The sequence below is a fragment of the Pongo abelii genome, chromosome 5 (assembly GCF_028885655.2).
Source record: "Pongo abelii isolate AG06213 chromosome 5, NHGRI_mPonAbe1-v2.0_pri, whole genome shotgun sequence".
Lineage (NCBI taxonomy): Eukaryota > Metazoa > Chordata > Mammalia > Primates > Hominidae > Pongo > Pongo abelii.
In genome coordinates, this window is record NC_071990.2 from 155,722,059 (window position 1) to 155,747,522 (window position 25,464).

The window sequence follows — 25,464 nt, forward strand, 5'->3', positions numbered from 1 at the left end:
GAATATGAATAAATGAAAGCAGTCTTTCAAAATGGTCATTTTGTAAGATTATCTGTTTCTAGAATAACTTGCTGGTTCAAGACTATCTTGAAATTGCCTTCAAAAAATTCATAAACCTATTTTTTGAAAAGAAATTTCATTCACATACACTAAAGCTGAATGTCTTTCTTTAAACCACAAATAAAATAATATGAGTACAATGCATAAACTTGGCTTTAATATTTTTAAAAAAAAAACAATTCTATCCTCAAAAAATAAAGACTTAAACACCTGCAGCTATATTAAAGGATATGCTAATATACAAGGAAGCACAGTTCCAGATGAGATTTTCTAGACATATGATGGATGATATGGTTTGTGTCCAGACCCAAATCTCATCTTGAATTGTAGTTTCCATAATCCCCACATGTCATGGGAGGGACCCAGTGGGAGCTTATTGAATCATGGGGGCTGTTACCTCCATGCTGTTCTCATGGTAGTGAATGAGTTATCATGAGATCTGATGGTTTCATAGGAGGATTTCTCCCCATTCGCTCTCCACTTCTCCTTGCTGCTGCCATGTGAAGAAGGACATGTTTGCTTCCCCTTCCACCATCATTTTAAGTTTTTTGAGGCCTCCCAAGCCATGTTGAACTGTGAGTCTATTAAACCTCTTTCCTTTAAAAATTACCCAGTCTCAGATATGTTTTATTAGCAGCGTGAGAATGGACTAATATGATGGGCTATAATTAATAATTCTGTAGCCTCCTATCAAGAAATGTTTAGTCATGTACCCATGTGTATTCTATTCAGGTCTGTTTCCTTAAAAATTAGTAGAACACCTGACATACTGTAGACTTCTGAGAGTCTCCTCTTGGTGTGCATTTACATTTAAGAAGAGGAGATATTAAAATGTTTATGAAGAAGGGTGAATCCTGATTTTTGCTCTTGAGGTTCTTAAACTTGATTAAGAAAATAAAAAGACAGGCATTGTAGGGACACTGGGGATTGTAGAACTTTTCTTTTATGCCCAGAAAAATTTTAAAGATTCAAAACAGGACTAGGTCTGTCTCTTTAAGAATTTAAACATTTTATAGTAAGGTATAATTAAGAATGAACTTCAAAGCATCAATTTACTTTAACCAATAGTCTTACTGTGTGCTTGGACACTTTCAAGGGAAATGAGGAGAAAACAAGTAAAATTATAAGCTAAAAAAAAACAGAGTAATAGAAAATATTCACCAAATACATGCACTAGACTTTCCCAGTAGCAAATTAATTTTTAGTACAAAAATTTTTTTTTGTATTTTCCCCTATAAGATTTGGAAAGTACAGAGAGATTAGAGAAGAAAGACAGTCTAGTCAAGACCAGACTGGCCAACATGGTGAAACCCCATCTCTACTAAAAATACGGAGAGATTAGAGAAGAAATTTGGGGAACAGACCTTGTTCTATATCAATTTTGGCAATCTCTTCACTGAAAAGAGGAAACATTCTATGAAGCTGAGAAGGATTGAGAGTGATAAACACCATTAAAATACATGGACTGCTTTCATTGTTCTTACATGAAAGCAGTCACAGAACAGATAAACACAAAGACAACTTACATTGCTCTCTGAACCTGCAAATGATTGCAAATGAAGCCTAGACTATATAATCCAAGATAAGAAGCAGAAATTTCAGCCACAAAGAATCTAAGTGTAACTTAATTCTAAGGTTACCATGGAAGTTTAATTTTACATTTAAAGCAATTAAAAAAATAAAATTTTCCATGATAGTTTAATCTCATCAAAAGCCCTGTGAGTAGTTCACATTTCTATAAATCTCATTTCAAAAATGCAATATCTTACTGTTAATATAAAACAGTGGTATTTGGACAATTTAAAATTATTATTTTACTAAAAGTGCTTAAAGAGAACATTATCAATTAATTGTTTGGCACAGGTCATTAAGTTCTGAGCTGCTCTGTTGCATATGTCTAGGATGCACCAAACCATGGAGTCTACACCACTCTCCTGGCAATCAGTTGCTACAGAAAAGACTGAGGAGCTGCTACATTCCATAACTGCTAGTCTATAATGTCAACAGAACCAGTGCCTTACAGTGAGTCAAGAAATGTTTATTGGCTGGGTGCAGTGGCTCACGCCTGTAATCCTAGCACTTTCAGAGACCAAGGTGGGCAGATCCTTTGAGGTCAGGAGTTCAAGACCAGACTGACCAAAATGGTGAAACCCCATCTCTATTAAAAATACAAAAAAAAAAGAAAAAAAATTAGCTGGGCATGGTTGTGTATGCCTGTAATTCCACTTACTCGAGAGGCTGAGGCAAGAAAATCGCTTGAACTTGGGAGGAGGAGATTGCAGTGAGCCGAGATCGTGCCATTGCACTCCAGCCTGGGTGACAGAGTGAGACTCCGTCCTCGGAAAAAAATAATAATAAAAATAAAATGTTTATTAAATATCTACTCTGTTCTAGAGGAAAAAAAAAATGAGCAAAAACAGAGAAGAAAGAGCATGGCAAGTACAGGGAATTATAAGCTGTTGAGGATTCATGGTGAGCTAGGAGCAAACGGTGAGTATCCAGAAATGCAGCTAGAAGGGTTTGTCCTCAAGGACCTTAGATGTCAGGATGTTTAACTTTATCCTGTACATTATGGGGAGCCAACAAGCATGATCAGCAAGGGCACAGTCTGATTTCCATTCTTTTAGTCTCTTTTTGGCTACAGTGTACAGGATGAGCATGCAGGGAGATAGATCAGATAAGAGCTCACTGTACAACTCTGTATGAGCCATGAAAGTCTGAACAACAAAAATGATACCAAAAGGTAGAGTCAACAATCGTGGTAGTTGAATGTGGGAAAGGCAGTGAGAGCAGTCTATGATTTTCTTTAACAAAAACTTATATGATGCATACTATGCCAAGGACTCTTGTAAGTGCTTTATTAACGAAGCTCATTTAACACCCATAAAATCTTATAAAGTAAGCACTATTGGAAACCCAATTTTACAAATGAAAAAATCAGGCCATCAACCAGCTGATTAAGTTGTTCATAGTCACACCAATTGCCTGTGATTTAAACAAGATTTTAGCAAGAGATGGGGCATGAGAATATATACTTCTTTTAAAATTGTTTTTAGAGACAGGATCTCTCTCTATCGCCCAGGCTGGAGTGCAGTGGCACAGTCATAGCTTACTGAAGCCTCAACCTCCTGGGCTCAAGTGATCCTCCCACCTCAGCCTACCGAGTAGCTAGGATTACAGGCGTGCGCCACAACACTTGGATAATTTTTTTTTTTTTTTTGTAGAGATGGGATTCTGCTATGTTGCCCAAGCTGGTCTCAAACTCCTGGGTTCAAGTAATCCTCCCACCTCTGACTCTCAAATGCTGGGATTACAGGCATGAGCCACCTCACCCAGTCCAGAGTTCACATTTCTAACCACTGAATAGTGCTGCCTACCTAGAAGGCCAAGAAAGGCTGCCAGATTTTTGCCTTGAGGAACTCAGGAGATGGTGATGCCATTAAGAGAACTATGTTTGGATAGGAAAGTGAAAATGCTTTGGGCATGTTGCATTTCCAGTGCTCATGAGTTATTTAAGTGGAAATGTCTACCAAACTTATCTGTATTAGAATCTGAAGCTTTAGAGAAACAACAGAGCTAGAGATGTAGGTTGGATCTGTCAGCATATAGGTTAAAATCAAGACAAGAATGATTTGAGATGACTTAAGAATATGTTGAAAAGGTTAATAGAGAGAATGCTGGAAAACATCAACATTTAAATTGCAAGCAAAGGAAGAAGAAAGCATTAAGATAAACCAAAAGAAATTGTCAGGGTGGGAAAGTAATTTTTAAACATAAAGTTATGGAAGAGAGAGATAAGAGTTGCTATAAAATAAAGACTAAAACACCAATAGGTTTAACATTATGAAAGTCCCTAAAGTCCTTGGAAATAAAGGCCAGATTTTAAAGTGTGGAGGAGGAGAAAGGGAAGCTGTGAAAAACAGAGAGAAAATTGAAGGCAGGCCTTGTGTTAGAGATGAAAACATGAATAAAGTGCCAGTTTTTAATGAAAATGGAATAGTCCCATGGTATTAACACCAACGAGAGTCTTTTATACAAAGGCAGATGTGCAAGGGTTTGAAAGCAGAATTAAAGCGCTGGAAAAGTGCTGCTACCCCCACTGCTTTCTCTGTGACCCTTGGAGCATGAAGTTCAGGGAGGGGAGGATGAGAGAAAGAATCAAGTGAAAGGAAGCACAGAGAGTTGTACAGAGATAAGAATGCAGGTTAACACACTTTTTTGTGAGTATTGAAGGCTATAATGCAAAAGAGTGATTTGCTCAAGAAGTGATTTTAGAAAGATTTATATGGCACTGATACAAATGTTCAATGGAGTAAAAGGAAACAAAAGAAAGAAGCTGAGACATTTTTATAATGACCTAAATCAGTGCTTCTGAAAGTGTGGCCTGTGGATTTGTGGGGTCTCTAAGACTCTTTCCATGGATCAACAAGGTCAAAACAATTTTAATAATAATTCTAGAAAGTTAAATGGCTTTTTCACTATATTGTATTTTTGCACGAATGGGGCATAAGCAATCATGAGTTCAACTGCTAATACCTTAGCAGGAATCGAGACAGTAACCCCATGGCATGCTAAGAGTCACTGTACTCTTCACAGACGTGCACTCACAGAAGAAAAACACGAAAGAAGTTCCACTTTTAAAACTGTAATTAATGGATAAGTAAAATGTATTAATTGTATTAAATCTTGGCCCTTGAGTACATCTCTTTAAATCTGTGTATGATGAAATGGGAAGGACACATGAAGCTTCTGCCACAAACTAAAGTAGAATGCTTGTCCCAAAGAAAAGCGCATGTTGACTGTTTGAGCTGTGAACTGAACTAACCACTTTTTCCGTGGATCACTATTTTTATTTAAAGAATGACTGAGGCCGGGCGCGGTGGCTCACGCCTGTAATCCCAGCACTTTGGGAGGCCGAGGCAGGCGGATGACGAGGTCAGGAGATCGAGACCATCCTGGCTAACACGGTGAAACCGCGTCTCTACTAAAAATAACAAAAACAAAATTAGCCGAGTTCGGTGGCGGGCGCCTGTAGTCCCAGCTATTCAGGAGGCTGAGGTGGGAGAATGGCGTGAACTCGGGAGGTGGAGCTTGCAGCGAGCTGAGATCGCGCCACTGCACTCCAGCCTGGGCGACAGAGGGAGACTCTGTTTTAAAAATAAATAAATAAATAAAATAAAATATAATGATAAAGGGAGGTGGAGCTTGCAGCGAGCTGAGATCGCACCACTGCACTCCAGCCTGGGCGACAGAGGGAGACTCTGTTTTAAAAATAAATAAATAAATAAAATAAAATAAAATATAATATAATGATAAAGAAATGTTTGTATAGAGCTCTCGGTTTTAATTTCTAAAGTGATAGGCTGTGATAAAGATAACCTAAATAAAAGCTTTTTGGATCCTCAATAATTTAAAAATGTATAAAGAGTCCTGAGACTGAAACATCTGACAACTGTTTATCTATTAGAAAGTGATGAGGGGCTGTACTAGGGTAATGGCAAACCTCTGTAACTGGAAATTGAAGAGCAAGACTTGAATAGAAATGAGGTTTCAGATTTTAGAAAGACATTCAGGCTTATGTATCATTTAAACTAGTTGTTTTTGGATACATTTTCAAAACAGTTGATTTAGTTGGATCCTAGATACCACCTTCAGGCCCTTAAAAGAATCAGGTCCTTTAAGGACAATTCTGTACAATTAAATATAGTGTATTATTTATAATAATTTTTCTTGCTAATTTCTAGGCCATATACAACAGGATATAAAAAGCCAAACAACACAGGATAAATTCTTTCATATGTGTGTAATCCTATAAACCCTCTTTGAAGTTGATTCTCATATTTTTATTTTACAGAAAAGGAAACCAAATATCAGGAAGTAATTTAGTAAGTCACAAGGAAGTAAATAGTTGAGACTGGATTTTGAACTGCTTTTTTTTTTTAATCAAAAGTCCAGGGCTTTCATCCACTTTATTCTAGATGCCTTTGTTTTAGGTTTATTGGGTAGAAGTTGGTGTGAGGAGTTTTTCGCTTTCATTTACTTATTTATTTTTTTACCATGCAAATAAAGAGTGCCTATTCCATTTTACTTGATATGTATGTGACAATCCAGTGATCAAACATAATATTCTATCACAATGCATTTGCATTCTCATTAGCTATGCACATTTAAATGTTAGATAACATAAAAAATATCTATAAACAAATACATAAAATGTTCCTCCAATGAAAACTTGGATGTCCAATTTTTCTGAGCTTCAAACCACTGTAATTGTTTCCTGCATAGTATTTATGTTTGTGTTCCTCATTAATAGCCATTAATCATGTGTTCCATTAACAGCCACTCTCAACAGAATCAGGACTAAGCTATTAAAGTAAGTGTAGGATGATGGCAATTCTATGAATAACTAAGCCAATAGATGTTGATATTCAAAGAAGAGAAGTGACTTTTAGCACTTTCCTGGGATTCATCCATGCTATGAATAAATACATTGCTTTGAAACAAATAATTTTTGTGAAAAATGTTGCATGATATGGGTTTTATAGCAATGTTAAATCTAAATGGATAGATAATAAATTATTCTTGCTTCGAATAGAAAGCCTGGGCTAAGCAAGAAGCATCAACAAAAAGACAGATATTTCTGTTGTACAAATTACATATTAAGGCTCAATGAAATAAAAGATATGTTTGGGATCAATATTGTATAAAATAATTATGTTTGTAATAAATTGACTCATTTATTAGCAGTCCATCCCTTTTATGAGAGACTTGAACTTTCACAACAGACTTCAGACCAATTGAGTAGGAAATGAACAATTATGGAGAAAACGGGGAATATAGCATAGGGAAACTCTGAAATAACAAAAGCTTGAAATTGAGGTGCTTTTATACTACATGTTAGGTGGTATTAATTTATTATTTCTGGAACTGTTTTTCTCTAGGTTTCTCAAGGCCGTCAATATATCTGAAAGAAAATTAAATTTGTTCTGCAGCTTCCTGAATTGTATATTAAATGGGTGGAAGATACCAAGATATAAATGTTAAACAACTTAAGGAAGGACATGCAATGATAACCAGAATATTCTATATTCAAAACAGAAGGATAATAACTATCCTCAGTGAAAGATGATAAAGACCAATAGAAAACGAAAAAATCAATCTCAGCTGAGAATATGAAGCACAAAGTTCAAGTCCTGCTCTAGAGAGCAATTGCATTTTTCTATAAAACAGAATAAAAAAAACTGTTTCTAGAAAAGGGCAATGGGAATGGGGTTGCTCTTTGCCTATAATTCTAGAAGAAAAGGCATATGGCTAGTCCATGAGTCTATACATTTAAGTCCTGGTTAGTTGACAGACTATATTGAGTCAAAAAGGACAAAATGTCTTCATTAAGGTTTTCCCATAAAGATGTTTTATTTTCAAACTGTGTCATTAAAAAAAACCCAGATTATTTTATTTTTATTTTATGTTATTTTATTTATCACCCAGATTGCATATATTTTATGCCATTATCGGGTATAATGGCATAAAATATATGCTAATCATTTTTTCAACTGAATTCAAATATTATGCACATGCATATTCATGTATATTTAATATAGAAAGAAACACAGAGAGTGAGGGAGGGAGTCCACTATGTATTAAGTACTGTGTTAGTGAGCAGACCTCCCTTAGGAACCTTATTACAGAGTACAAAGCTCGGAGAGTAAATAAGTATATTAAAAAATGCATACAAAAGATGACAGAATCACCATTCCAAAAGATCATGGTAGATAAGAATCATGAACTGGATCTAACAAGATGTAACTTAAAAGTAAAAAAATCTATAGTGTCGTACTGAGCTCCCTCCAAAGCAACTATAAATTTATAGGAGATGAAACATATGATTCACCAGGCATAAGAAGAAAGTTTCCGTAATCAAAAACAATTGTATCCATCTTTTTAAACTCCAGCTCCTATCACAGCACCTGGTCCAAAGCAGATCTTTAGTATTTGTGGAATTGACTTGAATTGTGTTTAGGAAATTTTGTCATTGGTAAACCTAAGGAGAGTCAAGAGAACAACGTGACCAAAAAATAAAACTAAAAACAAATGGGACTTTCGTTGTACTGGTAGAAAGAGAAAGTTTATAATCTGGCTTAGTTTCTTTTTTTGTTGTTGTTTGTTTTTTGGTCAGGGCAAACTTAAGTCATTATTTTTAACACTGGAACTGTAGTTTCAGAGCAGATAGACAAACTATAATGAGAATAGACGAACAGCAAGGCCACTGAAAGGACTCAGAACTACATCTTATAAGAAAGAACTGAATGATGCTAATGTTTAACTTGCAAAAGAGAGTACTCAGTTGATTTCAAATATATGAAATATAATGGTAAGGAGTTATCACTTATTAAGCAATTACTATTGCAATGTATACTCATTTAATCCTGCTAGCAGACATATGAAGTGAATATTACTAGCCTACCCTTGTCTTTTTTTAAGTAATGAGAAGACTGTCATCCTGTAGGGTAAAGTAGCATGTCCAAACTTATACAGCTGCAAAGTTACAGAGCTGATTTATAAAATGATTTGACTCCAAGGTCAGTAATTATCACACTGTGTCTTGTCTTCCACATGAACTAAGCACAAGGGAACTGAATGCAGGCAGACAGATTTCAGCTCAATATAAGAGAATTGTTACATTAGTTCATGGAAGAATATGTTTTAAGGTATTTTTGTTAGTCTCTAGGAAATCTCTGTAACATTTTATTGTGTAAATTATATGCTTTAATGTAAGAGGATAAAAATAATACTGAACATTGGCAAAATAGCCTATGATTAATAGAGTTTACCTATGAGTTATCTGTTTCTATGTTAAATGCCTAAAAACAATATCGGAATTAAATGTTCCTTTCAAGATCTTCCCTCCCTGCTCCCTGAGATTGCAGTTAATTTTTCAAGACCAACTGGGGACATGTATTTTCAATGTTTATGGTTAAAAGATACATACATGCACAAATATATACATGTACAGAAATGAGAATTACTTCAGAATTGGTGTTAACTTTAGGAAAAAAAAAAAGACCAAGAACTTATTCTTGGTATTTACAAATTTATTTCTAAAATAGAAGCACTTGTGGACTTAGAAGTAAGGTATAAAATTCAAAAATGTATCCGTGTTTCTCAAGGATCTTGTTGTAGGTCACTCTAATTCCATATATTATGTGGCTTTTCCTAGAATTTTTACACTAGAAAACAGACTGAGTGCAAATTTTGTTTGGTTTTAACAACCTTCTTCTCAGAAGCATATGTCTATTGAGGAAGTCTTCAGATAAAAAGGATAAATAATTCCAAACAGGTCTATGAGATTTAAGATGTGAAAGATCAACGTTATCTTTAGTTGGCTTTACTGGATGCCACAACCTTCTGAATTCTGTAACCACTTCTTATACCTGTTCCCCACTGAAACAAAATCAGAGGCAAACAGAGCTTCACCCTAAGAGAAATTGGGGAAAATGAGGAACAAGTTTTCTGCACAAAAGTTTATTTGTTTCTCATTTCTTTTTCAGAAAATAAAGGATCGCTGTTGTTCCCAACAGATTTGTAGGGAAGAAAATTGGAGAAACATTATTACCTTTTCTTAGATGTTGGCAACGGAGGCAACAAGGACTGCAAAAGAAGATTGTGTGTCCCCCGTTCCTAAATAATCAAAATTGGCAGTAGGGATGGAAGAGCATTGGGGTTTTAGGGCTGTTAGGGTTTCATCAAGCCAATGTATTCTCTGCCAGATTTTAAGGAGAAAAAGGCGCTGGAAAATTGAGTGATGTTAGCCCCCTTTCTTATTTTTTACTGCTGCCAAAGACTAACTCTCTCTCTCCCCAACCCTTCTCTCCATCTCCCTCCCTTAGATGTGTTTGCACAGAAGAGTGCCCAGTGAAGAGACCTACTCCTTGGATCGCTTTGCGCAAAATCCACCCCTTTTCCCTCCTCCCTCCCTTCCAGCCTCCGAATCCCGCATGGCCCACCCTCCCCTGCCGCAGCGGTGCGGGGCAGGGGATGAGCCTCTGTGAACTACCAAGGTGGGAGGGGGGCTACAGGCAGAGGAGAATGTCAGATGCTCAGCTCGGTCCCCTCCGCCTGGCGCTCCTCTCTGTCTCAGCCAGGACTGGTTTCTGTAAGAAATAGCAGGAACTGTGGCAGCGGCGAAAGGAAGCGGCTGAGGCGCTTGGAACCCGAAAAGTCTCGGTGCTCCTGGCTACCTCGCACAGCGGTGCCCGGCCGGCCGTCAGTACCATGGACAGCAGCACTGTCCCCACGAACGCCAGCAATTGCACTGATGCCTTGGCGCACTCAAGTTGCTCCCCAGCACCCAGCCCCGGTTCCTGGGTCAACTTGTCCCACTTAGATGGCAACCTGTCCGACCCATGCGGTCCGAACCGCACCGACCTGGGCGGGAGAGACAGCCTGTGCCCTCCGACCGGCAGTCCCTCCATGATCACGGCCATCACGATCATGGCCCTCTACTCCATCGTGTGCGTGGTGGGGCTCTTCGGAAACTTCCTGGTCATGTATGTGATTGTCAGGTAAGGAAAGCGCCAGGGCTCCGAGCGGAAGGTTCAGCGGCTTAAGGGGGTAGGTACAAAGAGACACCTAACTCCCAAGGCTCAATGTTGGGCGGGAGGATGAAAGAGGGGAGGTAAACTGGGGGAACTCTGGAGGCGACCACGGACAGTGATTGTTATTTCTGTGAGAAAACCGACTTTTCTATTTTTTCCTCAATTGATAAAGAAAGAATTCAAAATTTCAGGAGCAGAGAAGTTGCTTTGGTAAAAGCTACAAAGGTCTAGGGGTGGGGGGCGGGGGGAAGCTATAGCATAGACTTGGAGCTCTTCCTTATACTGAGCAAAGAGGGCTCTTGGCAGAGTCCTACACTCAGTCCCTCTGCAGGAGCTATGGAAAGAGCAAGTTGTGAATAATGGGAGAGAAATTCTAGTTAGCTTTCCCAAATTTGGTTGGGGCCGTTATGTGTGTGTGTGTGTGGCGGGGGGGAGCAGTCTCAAGTCTTCTCAATTGTTTTGAGATGGACCTTGGCAACTTTCCTACTCCTGCTGGCTTAGTACTTCCCTGTACCACAACCCCACCCTTTCTTCTTCCCTGCCATAGCAGCCCTCACCCAACTCTTCCTTTCATCCTGAGGCAACACTAGGTAGAGGAAGTTTTCCTAGCATCCCTCCATGGTAGTTTTCCTCTGTTATAACAAACATGACAAATGTGTTGCCTAGACCAGTTTGCCGTTAGTAGCTTCAGATCGCCTAAGTCACAAACTGCATCTGGAATAGGTAGGTTGGTTCTCCTGATGCATGGCTGCATTTCAATTCCTCCACAAGTTGGAGCTAATTAGGAGTCAACAAAAGCATCATAATTCCACATTAGAAACTGCACAAACTCTTATACAGGAAGTTGTGATGGGTGCTCTAAACAAAGTGTTCTTATCAAGTAAAATTAATTCAAAAGAGTTGTGGTCCACTTTCTGTTTACCCAGATGTTCCAGGTATATTTGGCAGAGTGTGGAAGCTCCCAATATTGATTGAGATTGATATTGATTGTGTTGGTGTTGATGTGTATATTCAAATACTACATGTGAATGTGAAATGCCATATATCTGTTTTTGTTAAAGAAGATAAATATTTTAACACTTTAAAATAGCTCCTAATTCGAGGGTGTTTTTTTTTTTTTTAACCAGGGGTATGTGTATGTAGGGAACATGGCATTTTCATATTTAGTTACAATATTTGTTTCACCTATTCAGCAAGTATTGCAGGTTTCAGTGGAGCTCTTAAATCATTTAACAATTGCTCTCTCCAGTATGCTTTCATTACCCAGGTGCTGCAAATTGCTTATAAGCAATTCTTTCTACTCCTCTGTCTGATTTCTTTAATTAATGATTTTTAAAGAGTAAAGCTAATTTCCCTGATCTTTTGATGAGGAATAAGATAAGTATTGTCTGTAAGAAAAGAGCACCATCTATTGAGAGGAAGGCTAACAACAGAAGGAAAAATGCAAGAAGATCAATGGAAGAATTTGTCTTTAAAAACATTTACTTTAAGTAATTCAATACAATGATTCACATTGAAGATTAAAAACCAAGTTTAATTTTGCAGTTATGACAATAAAAGTTATCATTGAAGGCCTGCTTTGTGAAGGGAAAATATGTTTCTCATTTTTTCTAAAAGAAATTCATAGAATCATAAACTAATCAAGCTAGAAGGGACTCTAGAGATTATCTATGCTAAGTAAATAAACTGAGGCACAGAAAATGTAAATTATTTTCTCTAAGAACAGATAGTTCATTAATTCAGTGCCACTAAATCTCTCCTAGCTAACGTAATTTTTTTTATTGTGCTGGCAAATCATGATTTGAGTTAATTCGACTATTAGGTTGACAGAGTGGGTTGATACAGCAATAATAACTTGGGAATAACAAATTATTCCCAAATTCTGTGTGAAATCCTGAAGGAAAAAAGCATGAAACAAAAATTACCAAAGCATCTAGGAATCCTGCCATCTGAAACATAGTATTTTATTCCCTTTTATTGCTTCTTGGTATTTTCCTTCCTCATTTTTCTACCCTTTAGTTTATGCTTTGCAATACAGAGAGAGCCAATAGAGTGGCAACTGGCTGTGAAATGAGCAGATTGGTCTTATTCCAGTGTAGAAGAGGTTGCTGGTTGGGTGAGTTAGTTTTAAAGGCATTACCTCTGGCCTCTTGTTGACTTGGAGAAACATGGTGACAGGGCATCTTACTGAGAACATGATATTATGCTTTATTCTTGGTACTGAAAGTTCTTACAAAATGCAGTACTATTTGAAAGGTCATCCCAAACACCCACCTGTGGCAGGCTGGGTTTTAATTGCAGGGTTAGGTAACCCTCTTGGAATGTGACTGTGAAACAGAAAAATGGGCAAGTTAGTGACAGATGAAGCCACAGGGAAAGCATCTGGGGATTGAAGCAAGTATGTCTATTTAGCTGAGAACATTTAACTGACTGTCTCCAGGCTGCGGTGTTTAAACTACAAAATGATCAGTTCAGGGATGTATTGTCCTTGCTAAAATGCTGGATATAATGTTCCATCTATTAAGTATTGAGGAGAGATGTTCACTTCCTTCCCTATTTAAAATTCAACAAATGCTATTGAATGATCAAGTAGCTGCAGTTTTCTGATTATATTAAGGTAATATTTATTAAAATGTTTTAGTACATTGAGTGAATTATGAGGCTCAGATGACTATGGCAACAACAACAACAAAAATAACTGCTAACATGGACGCTGTGATTAACTCTTTGGTTCTGTTTGTAACACCATCATCATCATCCCCTCATCAACAACATTATTAAATAGTATAACTTAAATGAGATTCTTAAACAGGGCTGCTCTAAGGAATACAAGGGAGGAAAGGAGAAACTGTAATATGTTCTAAAGATTTTAAATCCAGATGTTAAGTGATAAAAATGTTATCAGTAACCATCACCTGAAAGCTTTTTTGGTTTTAAAGAAAAATAATGCTTGGAGAATAATCTTATGAAAAATTACCACAAAGATTTTAGAAAATATGATGAAAATACTACGAGAAGTAGCAATCACTTAAAATGGGATGATAGTATTTCATCGTCAAGGACTGTAAAGAAAAAAAATGAAAACAAAAAGTAACAGCCACCAGAGATGTTTCACTTTTGGGAAAATATTTAATAACTGAACCAAACTATAGAATTACCCATAACTGCAAAAACTAATATAATCCCAGATGTGTTTATGTTGGGAGATTCTTTTTCCAAGGTTTGTTCATGTAGCTATGAACATGGTATGTACAGACACTGTTGAAAAGTGGAGGGCTAGAAACTTTGAGATTTCTGTGGGCTGTGTAAACCATCCTTCCAGTAAATTTCCAATGAAGAGTGCCAAGTAATAGTACCTTCATTTTTAAGATTATTTCTTAATATGGTTAGATAAATTCTCAATATAACTAATTATCAGAGAAGAGCATTTAAATACATGCAAGATGTTATTGTCATTTCTCCTTCCTAACAAGTATTTCTGATTTTAGAAAAAGTCCTGTGAGCTTATACTTGTTCTATATACTAAATATTTGATTCAGGTTTAAATTTAAAAATGATCAGTTATACTTAATTGAAACAGAAGTATAAGCTTTTAAACTTAATCCAGATTTGGGTAGCTACAAATTAGTGAACAATAATGTTTTATCTAATATAAGGATATATATGTGTGTGTGTGTATACATATAAATTCACAAACACACATATATATTTGAATCAATTTGAATGCATATATCACTAAATATGATCATTAGTAATTTTCATAAAATAAAAAGATAATAGTTTATTTAGAAACTCAAATATTAATAAAATTCACTTTTTTAAAACCCACAAAATATCCTAATTAGAGGATGGATTTAAAGTGAAAAACACTAAATAAAATTCAGTTCTCAATTTAATGGCTTACATTAAAAAATACTAACTTAATTGCATGGCTTTCACTTAGTAAGGGAGAGCTCCTGGTACCTATTACAATTTGAACTTTAAGTGCTATTTTCCATATAGAAACTAATTCAAGGGAGAACAACTCTTCTTCTGTGTCTCCTAAACACACTAAATTGCTTTTACTTTCTTTGGTTGTAAGCTGTGTGTGTCATTTGCATGACATTACCAATCAACGAGTTTCCTATATTCTTCTCTCTCTCTTTTCTTTCTTGAAAGAATGACCTATCTGACATTTTATGAAACATCTCCAAAGATAAAAAATATATAATTACAGAACAATTCTTCTCTTAAAGGATGGATGGATAGATAGAGAGAGAGAGAGAGAGACAGACAGACTGAAACAGTTGAAGTCTCTTCTCTGCTCCCAATACCGTGCTTTCACTGAGACTACCACTATCATAAATTTAGTGGTGAGTATTCACATGCATGTTTTTAAATATTTACTACATATGGAAACACATATATATATAGTAAACATATGGAAACACACACACATAGTAAACGTTTTTGTATGTTCTCATAACTTTTTATAATTGGTACCATATCATATGTTTAAGCTTAAACACATAATTTCCCTAATTACCCCAAGTTGTTGTAGTTCCAGTAGGCCAATGCTAGAAAATAGATGTTAAATAAAACCAACAAACATAAAAGAAAACAAACAAACATTCTGGCCATCAACTCTTCTGAGTACTTTTAACTGATCTTATTTTTTTAAAAATAAGATTATTTTTAAAAATAATCTTAAAAATTATTTGTAAAAATTTAAAAATTATTTGTAAAAATTTATTTGCAAGCTTTTTGCTAAGCTAATTGTTTTAACTAATATTTAGGTATAATACTCAAAAAAAAACCTCAGCTACTGCTGCAAAAAAATAAATCGGTTAATAAACTTAAATAAAGCACAATTTCTCTACTGCTAAGAAGAAAATAAAAATAATTAATTGGTGTCTGTATGTATTCAAATAATAAATGCTGACAATATTTATTTTGAGATTTTAAACATCTAATAGGATCTCTTACATATAAAAGTTGAAAAATATTATTTCTCCTAGGATTCCGTTTAAGGCGGTAGTTGAAACAGATATTTTAAGGTCAGCAGCAAGAAAAAATAAGCTCATTTTGATAAATAACATATGACCATATGAGATTTTAAAATGTACTAGTAGTGGTCAGGCACTGTGGCTCTTACTTACAATGCCAGTGCTTTGGGCGGCTGAGGCAGGCAGATCACCTGAGGTCAGGAGTTTGAGACTAGCCTGGGCAACATGGTGAAACGCTGTGTCTACTAAAAATAAAAAAATTAGCCGGACCAGGTGGCGCATGCCTGTAATCCAACTACTTGGGAGGCTGAGGCACAAGAATTGCTTGTACCCGGAGGCAGAGGCTGCAGTGAGCCGAGATCACGCCACTGCACTCCAGCCTGTGCAACACAGTGGGACTCCGACTCAAACAAAAAAATTAAATTGAAAAAAAAAAAAGTACTAGGGGTAAATACCAAGACTAAATGGTGCATGTCATTTTAAAATACAAGAATTCCAAGTCTTTAATCCTCACTAAGTTTAATGTTTATCTAACTGAAATAATTATCTGTGACAGCAGTCTTCAAACTTGTTTTTAGATGTACACACTTATTTCAAGAACTTGGGACCCATTATATAAAACAGATCACAGAACAACTGTCCAGATGTAACCACATGCTGAGACCAAGAGCACTGCTCACCTTGCACCCCGATACCGCCCACCAGTGCTGTCCCCAAGGGACCACCATAGAATTTCTAGGGCTCCACCAGGCAAAATTTGAAAGCAATGGCTTTCACATTGTTTCATATCCTTCTTGTACCCACCTCATGTCCTTCGTCTCGCCTTCCACCTCAGCTGTTGGTATGGCGGTCAGTTTTGCCCAAACATAACTGAGTAACACTTCATCTTGGTTGCATCGAAATCACTTACTTTCTGCCCTAGGGCTTCTCTATTGGAGTAATTGCACTCCCTAGGAATCAGCCTCGCACTCACAAAGGCACTATTTGGAAGTTCAGGGAAGTTCCCTTGACCAGGAAATTGAAGCCTGTGGACAAATGCTGCCCTTGCTCCCCTCTCTCCTCAGGTGTACAATTCTGAGGTGCCAACTACAAGGCACGTCAGATGGCCCTGCCCACATTGTGACTGTCTCAAGAAGATGCCTCGTTTTCCTCTTCCCTGGTTTTCTCTTCTAGTTTCCCACTCCTTGCCAAGCAACCACTTTTCAAAATGGTTCACCTTCATACAAGATCGTATCTCACACTCTGCTGAATATCCTTCCTGTTATTTTAGAATTGGTGACTATATGTTAGCACAGTAAAATCTGGTTAATAAATAGAGCTCTTACAGACCTATCAATAAAGGTTTTCTCTTAACTATCAAAAACTCATAAGAAAAATTCTGATAGGCAGCCCCAGTTAGAACTACCAAGAGAGTTCAGAAGCTAAGCTTTTCCTTCCATTTTTGTTGCTGCCTTGGGATTTAGGAAAGGCTTTTTTGGGTAAGTTTGGCTGAATGGGGAGAGAGTGGGCACCAGTCATGTCCAGGGTTCAGCTTACTTCTTTTTGAGCTCAGGGTGATAGGAGCAGAATTGTCTGTGCCATGCAAAGGAAATAAAGCCTCCTGTGCCTTCTGGCAAATTATCTAAGGGTATAAGAAAACAAACAAACGAAAAAACCTACCACTCCCTTTTCCATTAATTTCATGTTATATAGTAACGTTAAGAGTATCTTGTGATTAACTGAGCGCAAGAAAATTTCAGTCTTCAAAAGTGAGCTGAAGCATCAAATGCAGGAAACGTCATACACAACAAGTATCATATATTGAGCTTACCAAGCAACTCCTTTCTTTATCCATCCTTTCTTGCCTCAGGTAACTTTTTTTCTTTCCCCATCAATTTCTCAGATATAAATTTAGAAAGGAAGAACAGCAAGGAAGAGAAACCTTGCCCTGGCTCAGGGCCCCAAGTGTCAGTTGTGGCTTGACTTCAAGGCACTTTGTGCTTCACTCTGCTTATCTGTAAAAAGGTGCGAATTGGACTAAAAAAATCTTAAACCCTTTCTAGTACTAAAATGTCCTATGGCAACTTCAATGACTATTAAGAGCATGTTTTTCCCAGCAATACAATCTGGAGGAAAAGAGGAATCATCTACAAAACTAAACAATCGTGGTTGCCATTCCATCACCGCCCTTTGGATTCTATATAAGCTCAAATAAGTTCTGTCAAAGGGAGAAAGAGTGAGAGTGCTCTGAACTGCCAGGTGTGGTGTTTATGATTAGGACAATAAGTGAAACAGAAAGTTACAGTCAAGCCTTTATTCATATGCTTCGAGAGTATAGGCAAGTGGTTAAGTGGGAAAAGGTGCAACCCCACCATGTTTCATTCCCCCCGCCCCCACCCCACAGAAGCCACAGGTGAGCATCACATGTTTGAGCAGAAATGCAGGAAGGAGAGGGGAAAGTCATCTTCTTACTGCACAGGGAGCCCCAAGCAAAAGGTCCTGCTGTTTTGTGTACCTGAGGGCCTGGGTGCGAGATGGGGAAAGACAAGGAATGAGAAACAGTGAGTCAGAGTATGTGCTGCCTCCTTAAGGGTTAGGAATGCATAACCTAAAAGCGTAATTGGCAAAGGTGGAGCGTGGGCAAAATTCTCTCTCTCTCTCTCTCTATCATTCCCTGTTTAATTTATAGGAGATGGTTTTAATATTTGCCTTTAGATATTAGTCCTATCCTGGATGTTGTATTCCAAATCTGATGCAAAGAGGTTCCACCAAATCTAATCAAGTGAACTTTTGTAAACCAATGGATAGGGCTTTCTCATAAGATGAACTGTGTGATGGGTTTAAACGAGAGAGAGATCATTCTGTTCTGGATATGTCTGTCCAGGCAAAAATGTTGAGTACAATTTTTGTTTGTTTGTTTTTTGTTTGTTTTAAATAATATGTTAGCTTATGCACTGTATGTAAGTAGGTGTCTTCGTGTGTTCAGGCTCCTATAACAAAGTACCATAGCCTGGGTGGCTTACAAACTACAGAAATGTACTCTTACAGTGCTGGAGGCTTGAGAAGTTCATGATGAAAGCACCAGCAGATCCTGCATTTGCTGAGGGCCCTCTTGCATAGACAGCTATCTTCTTCCCATGTCTCCACAAGGCAAAGAGGCAAGGAAGCTCTCTAGGGCCTCTTTCATAAGGGCATTAATAGTGTTCATAACGGCTCTGCTCTCATGACCTAATCACCTCCCAAAGGCCCCACCTCCAAATACCATCATACTGGGGAATAGGTTTTCAACACGTGAATTTGAGGGGAACACATTCAGTTTATAGTAGGTGTCCTAAGTGATTCAAATATTAACCACTCATATTCACTGAAAACCGTTAGTGTGATTTAAATTAACATTTAAGTAAACTAGGCCAACCTGATTCCTTCACTATCTTCCAGTATGCTTCATATTTATCTCTTCTATACTGTTTCCTTTATTTTTCTTTCTCTCTGTTTTCCCGTAACATATCTCTCATTCTTTTCCTATCAAAATGTTTCTTGTTCTTCAAGTATCAACTTAAATCCATCCTTTGTTACAGCCTCTCCAAAGTACTCCTACAACCAATTTCCCTGCAATATAACCCAAAATACATGCTACCATTGTTAAAAAAAAATTATGCATTTTCTCACGGCCTTATAAAATGTCACTTGATAAAACTTAAAGACTTGAACTATAACTATTTCTTTGTGTTTAGGTGAGAAATCCAACATTCAAAGTTGACCAACAGAACTGTATATCTTCAAAATACTGTACAATTCTAAGCTTTTAGCAATTCAGATGTACCTCAAATTATTCAAGTATAAAATCTAATTTAAATAATTTTCTCAATTCACTTTGTTCATGCATATTTAGCTTTTATCACTTGAGTCATGAAAAGTGATCTGTACCATAGATACATATTAGTAAATCATAAATTCAAATACAAACACATACATGTCTATATATGGATATATTCCTGAGTTTACAAACTTTAAAAAGGGAATATATGGTTACTCTTATAATAAAAATGCAGAAAGTAAAATTTGAAGAAGTAAAAAAATAAAAAGTTAATATAGTCAATTCCCATTATTCATGATAGTTATGTTCCATAAAGTCATTATGACTACAGAATTCATGAATACTGAAGCTTTGCTTCTAGGGGATATATACGGCTAGGTTCCTGTGAGCCTCTGATTATAAAATTTTCATTAGCTAATGCATACATAACCTTGTTTTATATGTGTTTCTGTTTAAAGATGCTTTATTTAATATATAGCTGATTCACTAACATTGAACTCATGGTTAACAACACTATAAATCATGCCTGAACAAAGCTTCTCTAACACAAGTACTTTCCTCATAAGCCACATCACAGTCTTCTTGGCTTAGGGACACTAAGCCGAACTTCCACACTATGTTTGAGACCATTTTAAACAGTGAAGTCACCACCAACAACAACAAAAAAAAAACACAGAAATGTGAAAAATGTGGCAATAAATAGACTGTGAAAAGGACACGTGTTTACGGTACAAGCTGAAAGAAGACAGCAGAGCATTGCCTTGTTTGACCTTGCCTGAGAACCTGCACAGAGAGCAACTCAAATTTTTTGCTGCTCTACACATGTCCACACAGGTCCTCAAATGACTGCAAAAGCCAAGTATTATTTTGGGAGTAAATATTAATAGATTTTAGTGAACAGGCCAATTTTCAAATACAGAATCCTCAAATAATGAGAATCAAATGTATATAAAATGTTCCTCAAGGAAATATTTTTAAAACATTAGTAAAGAAGAAAACCAGGAAGCTATGTTCCATATTAAATATGGTAGCAAATTCACGACATGATGACAAGTTGTATGTTTTATTATAATCAGGTAGAATCGTTTGAAAACAAAATGGATTCCCATATAATTCACTCATCAGTCACCAGATACCTAACCACATCACACAAATTTAAAATATACGTAGTGCATTGATTGATTTGCATATGTTGAACCATCCTTGCATCCCAAGGATAAATCCCACTGGGTTACGAGGAGTGATTTTTCTAATGTGTTATTGAATTCTGTTTGGTAGTATTATGTTGAAGATTTTTGCATTAATATTCATCAGAGATATTGGCCTGCATTTTTCTTTTTTTGATATATCTTTGGTTTTGGCATCAGGGTAATACTGGCCTCATAGAATGAGTTTGGATGTATTCCTTCCTCTTCTATTTCTTAGAATAGTTTGAGTAGGAATGGTATTAGTTCTTCTTCAAGTATTTGATAGAATTCAGCAGTGTAGCCTCAGGTCCTGGGCTTTTCTTTACTGGAAGACTTTTTATTATGGCTTAGATCTCAGTACTTGTTATTGATCTATTCAGCTTTTGGTTTTCTTCCTGGTTCAATTTTGGTAGGTTGTATGTATATACTCAAAACAAAGGAAGTTAGTATATCAAAGAGATATCTGCACTCCTACGTTTGTTGCAGCAGCACTGTTTACAATAGCTAAGATTTGGAAGCAACCTAAGTGTCCATCAATAGATTAATGGATAAAGAAAATGTGGTACATAAACACAATGGTATACTATTCAGCCATTAAAAAGAATGAGATCCACTCATTTGCAACAACATGGATGGAACTAGAGATTATGCTGTTAAGTGAAATAAGCCAAGCACAGAAAGACAAACTTTGCGTGTTCTTACTTATTTGTGTTATCTAAAAGTCAAATCAATTGAATTCATAAACTTAGAGAGTAGAAGGATGGTGACCAGAGGCTGGAAAGGGTAAGTAGGGGCTGATGAGGGGTAGGAGGAGTTGGGGATGGCTAACAGGTACAAAAATATTAGAAAGAATAAATGAGACCTACTATCTGAAAGCACAAAATGGTGACTATAATCACCATTTTAAAATAACATATTTAAAATTGCACATTTTAAAATAACATAAAGAATGTAATTGGATTGTTTGTCACTCAAAGGATAAATGCTTGAGGGGATGGATACCTCATTTCTCATGACATGTTTATTTCACATTGTCTGCCTGTATCAAAACATTCCAAGTACCCCATAAATATATACATCTACTACATAGCCACAAAAAACAAATAATTTTAAAATTAAAATATATATTAGCATGTTCTATTTTGCATATTGAAATAAAATTTTCAAAACTAAATTGATTCCTGTATATTTCTAAAATAGAAGTTTAAGTAAAATTGTGATTATGTAATATAAGTATGTGAACGTCAAAATTATCCTTAAAATGTAGGATTTCATTTGTCTGAAGTCTTATGCTTTTTTCAGTAAAGCTATAAAACATGGAAAGGAAAACTTTACCTAATAAATAATAACCATGCTATAGCTATAAAATCACAACAATTACTTGATATTTACAATTAGCAAACTTTGGAAAAATTTATTAAGCCACAAAATCCTTACTCTAATTTTTGATAAACAACTAAAAAGGGCTCTGCCTAAAATTGAATGGCTCTAGGACTGTGAATTAGCCTGCTCCCTCTAAACTGAGAATGGCAAAAATGCACAAGTAAACTAGACATTCCATATGGAAAATAAAATCCTATTTTATACCAAAATACTTTTATTAGCCAATGTAAAATTTGGATCTAAATGATTCTGAGATAAGACTCTCATCTCATTTTACTACATTTAGATGCACATAAGACCCTTTCATTGCATGAAGAGTGATGGCTTTGCTCAGTCTTTCCTGTAAGAGTTACAAAGTATTTATGGAGCCAATAAGCATATAAGAAAAAGCTCAACATCACGGATCATTAGAGAAATGCAAATCAAAACTACAATGAGAACCATCTCATGCCAGTCAGAATGGCGATTATTAAAACGTCAAGAAACAATAAATGCTGGTGAGGCTGTGGAGAAATAGGGAGGCTTTTACACTGTTGGTGGAAATGCAAATTAGTTCAACCATTGTGGAAGACAATGTGGCAATTCCTCAAGGATCTAGAACCAGAAATATCATTTGACCCAGCAATTCCATTACTGGGTATATACCCGAAGGAATATAAACCATTCTACTATAAAGACACATGCACACGTATGTTTATTGTAGCACTGTTTACAATAGCAAAGATGTAGAACCAACCCAAATACCCATCAATGATAGATTGGATAAAGAAAACGTGTTACATATACACCATGGAATACTATGCAGCCATAAAAAAGAATAAGATCATATCTTTTGCAGGGACATGGATGAAGCTGGAAGCCATCATCCTCAGCAAGTTAACACAGGAACAGAAAACCAAACACTGCATGTTCTCACTCATAAGTGAGAGTTGAACAATGAGAACACATGGACACAGGGAGAGGAACAACACACACTGGGGCCTGTTGGTGGCTGGGGAGCAAGGGGACAAGGAGCATTAGGACAAATAGCTAATGCATGAGGGGCTTAAAACCTAGATGACGATTGACAGGTGCAGCAAACCACCATGGCACATGTATACCTGTGTAACAAATCTGCACGTTCTGCATATGTATCTTGGAACTTAAAGTAAAATAAAATAGGTAGAAAGTAAATATTTCTGGTTTTTACAGTCAGATAATCTCTGTCATAGCTACTCAGTTCTGCTGTTGCAGCCTAGAGGAAGCCATAGACAACACATAGATGAATGGATATGACTGCATTTCAATAAAACTTTATATGGACACTGACACTTGAATTTCCATATAATTTTCACATGCCTCAAAACATTATTTTTCTTTTGATTTCTTTCAACCATTTAAAAATGTAAAATTGTTACTAGCTGGAAGACCACAGAAAGGAGTGATAGGCTGGGTTGTGCCCACAAGCTGTCATTTGCCAAACTCTGATACAGAACATCTTAAACACAATTTTATTCTTGCAGTGGCCATGAAATAGGAACACATCATCTTCTTTAGAAAATTTGATTACATATTGTTTACTACATGAAGGCAAACCATTTTGTTAAAGTAACCTAGTACTTAGTAGGTATGTATATTTACGGGGTATGTATATACCCACAAAAATTAAAAATTAACAAAAACCCTAGACCAACTCCCAGTATTTTTCAACATCAGAAAATAGCAACACAAATAGGAAGTTACCACAAACCAGAGCAGTTGTCATAGATTGCTATGACAGAGCATATTGCTCTTCTGGAACTGAGGTTGAAGTTGTGCTATAATAATCACCACACAAAATTATCTCTATTTCACCCCAGACCTCTGTCTCTAACCCTCAACTCTTTATTTGGCTCAGACAATCAGCAAGGTTTATTACCACCCTTAGCCAGTGATTAAGGAGTAAGTGCTTAGAAAATAGCATTTCTGAAGAATTTCTCTCTATTGGATATGCTTTGTGGTTATCTTAAATAAGTGCAATTTGCTAGGCTTGTCACAGTATTTTTGTCTTCAATCTTTTGGAAGCTTTCAGAAAAAATGGAAATTGTCATCTGCAAGTTCATGTTAACTTCTTGGCAAATATAAAATCTGTCCTCCAAGATACCTATGCCTGCACACCTGCCACCCTGCACCCACTGCATGTGACCAGATAGTGAGTGGCAGCTTCAAACTCTCTTTATGCCATTTCAAACATAAAAGCTCATTGCTTGGATCTTTTTTCTTTTCTGATTTACATATTGCTCATTAAAAAAAAATGTTTTCTGCAGCTCTCAAAAGTTGCTTTGGAAAATGCTATTACTTATTCTTTGGAACTCAGACTGTCTAGCTGGGTAAAAAGGAGTGCTAGGGTAGGCCAAGGTATTCTAAAGATGTTTATAATCCCTTGGCTTCTTGTCTACAGTTTTGTTCAATGATTTCCTTAAGACTCACTGAACTCTCCACCCTGCCTGACTCTACATCCTTAACTTCGTCCCCATCCATCCATACCTAAATGACTCCTCCTTTGATCTGCCATGCTCAGAGGAAACTTTCTCACATGTACAGGAATTCTTTAGATTAGCCAGATGACCATGAGGAAAAAGTTTGCAAGAAGAGTTAAGTTAAAGGAGAGTTTAAACTGGGTGACAGAGAGTCCACTGCAAAATTTTATAATTCCCAGACTCTCTTAAGCGAGAATTGGATCTAAATTCTAGCAAGGAACCCAGACAGGATAAAATGAATAATAATTGAGTCTCCTTCCAATTAACTCATGGAACATCAGAGCCATTATATAAATCCCCACAATATGCTTAGACATGTAGAAGAAGAGTACTTTCAGATCATCTAGTCCAGTGATTCTGAATCCTGGTGGTATCTCAGAATTACCTGGAAAGTGTACGCCGGGCCCGGTGGCTCACGCCTGTAATCTCAGCACTTTGGGAGGCCGAGGCCGGCGGATCACGAGGTCAGGAGATAGGAGATCGAGACCATCCTGGCTAACACGGTGAAATCCCATCTCTACTAAAAATACAAAAAATTAGCCGGGCGTGGCGGCATGCACCTGTAGTCCCAGCTACTCAGGAGGCTGAAGAAGGAGAATCGTGTGGACCCGGGAGGCGGAGCTTGTAGTGAGCTGCACTCCAGCCTGGCGACAGAGCAAGACTCCGTCTCAAAAAAAAAAAAAGAAAAAAAAAATTACCTAGAAAGCTTAAAAAAAAAAAGGAAACCCATCTAAGGTTAATTGAATCAGAATCTCCAGGGACAGTGGCTCCTGGGCATAAGTAAGTGTAAAAGTTCCCCTGGTGACTCTACTATGCAGCCAAGATCAAGAAGGACAGGTCTGGTCTAACCTATCCATTTTATGGATGAGAAAACTGAGTCCTGTTTATGAAAAATATTTAACGGATCTGTCCTTATATTTTACTTCTCTGAACTTTAAGGGGTTATTTATAGAACAAGTA

At 36.7% G+C, this 25,464-nt stretch overlaps 1 protein-coding gene across 4 annotated transcripts in view; it reads left to right on the forward strand.

Moving 5' to 3' along the window:
* Positions 1–10,026: 10,026 nt before the first annotated feature.
* Positions 10,027–25,464, forward strand: part of OPRM1 (opioid receptor mu 1) — an 83,541-nt gene continuing 68,103 nt past the window's right edge. For 3 of the 4 annotated variants that reach the window (XM_024248641.3, XM_024248640.3, XM_009242387.4), the window contains exon 1: positions 10,207–10,622. In XM_024248641.3, coding sequence (XP_024104409.3) covers positions 10,333–10,622 — 290 coding nt within the window. In that variant the 5' untranslated portion in view covers positions 10,207–10,332. Of the gene's footprint in view, positions 10,623–25,464 lie in introns of all 4 variants that reach the window. The other variant, XM_002817504.6, reaches the window with a different exon arrangement.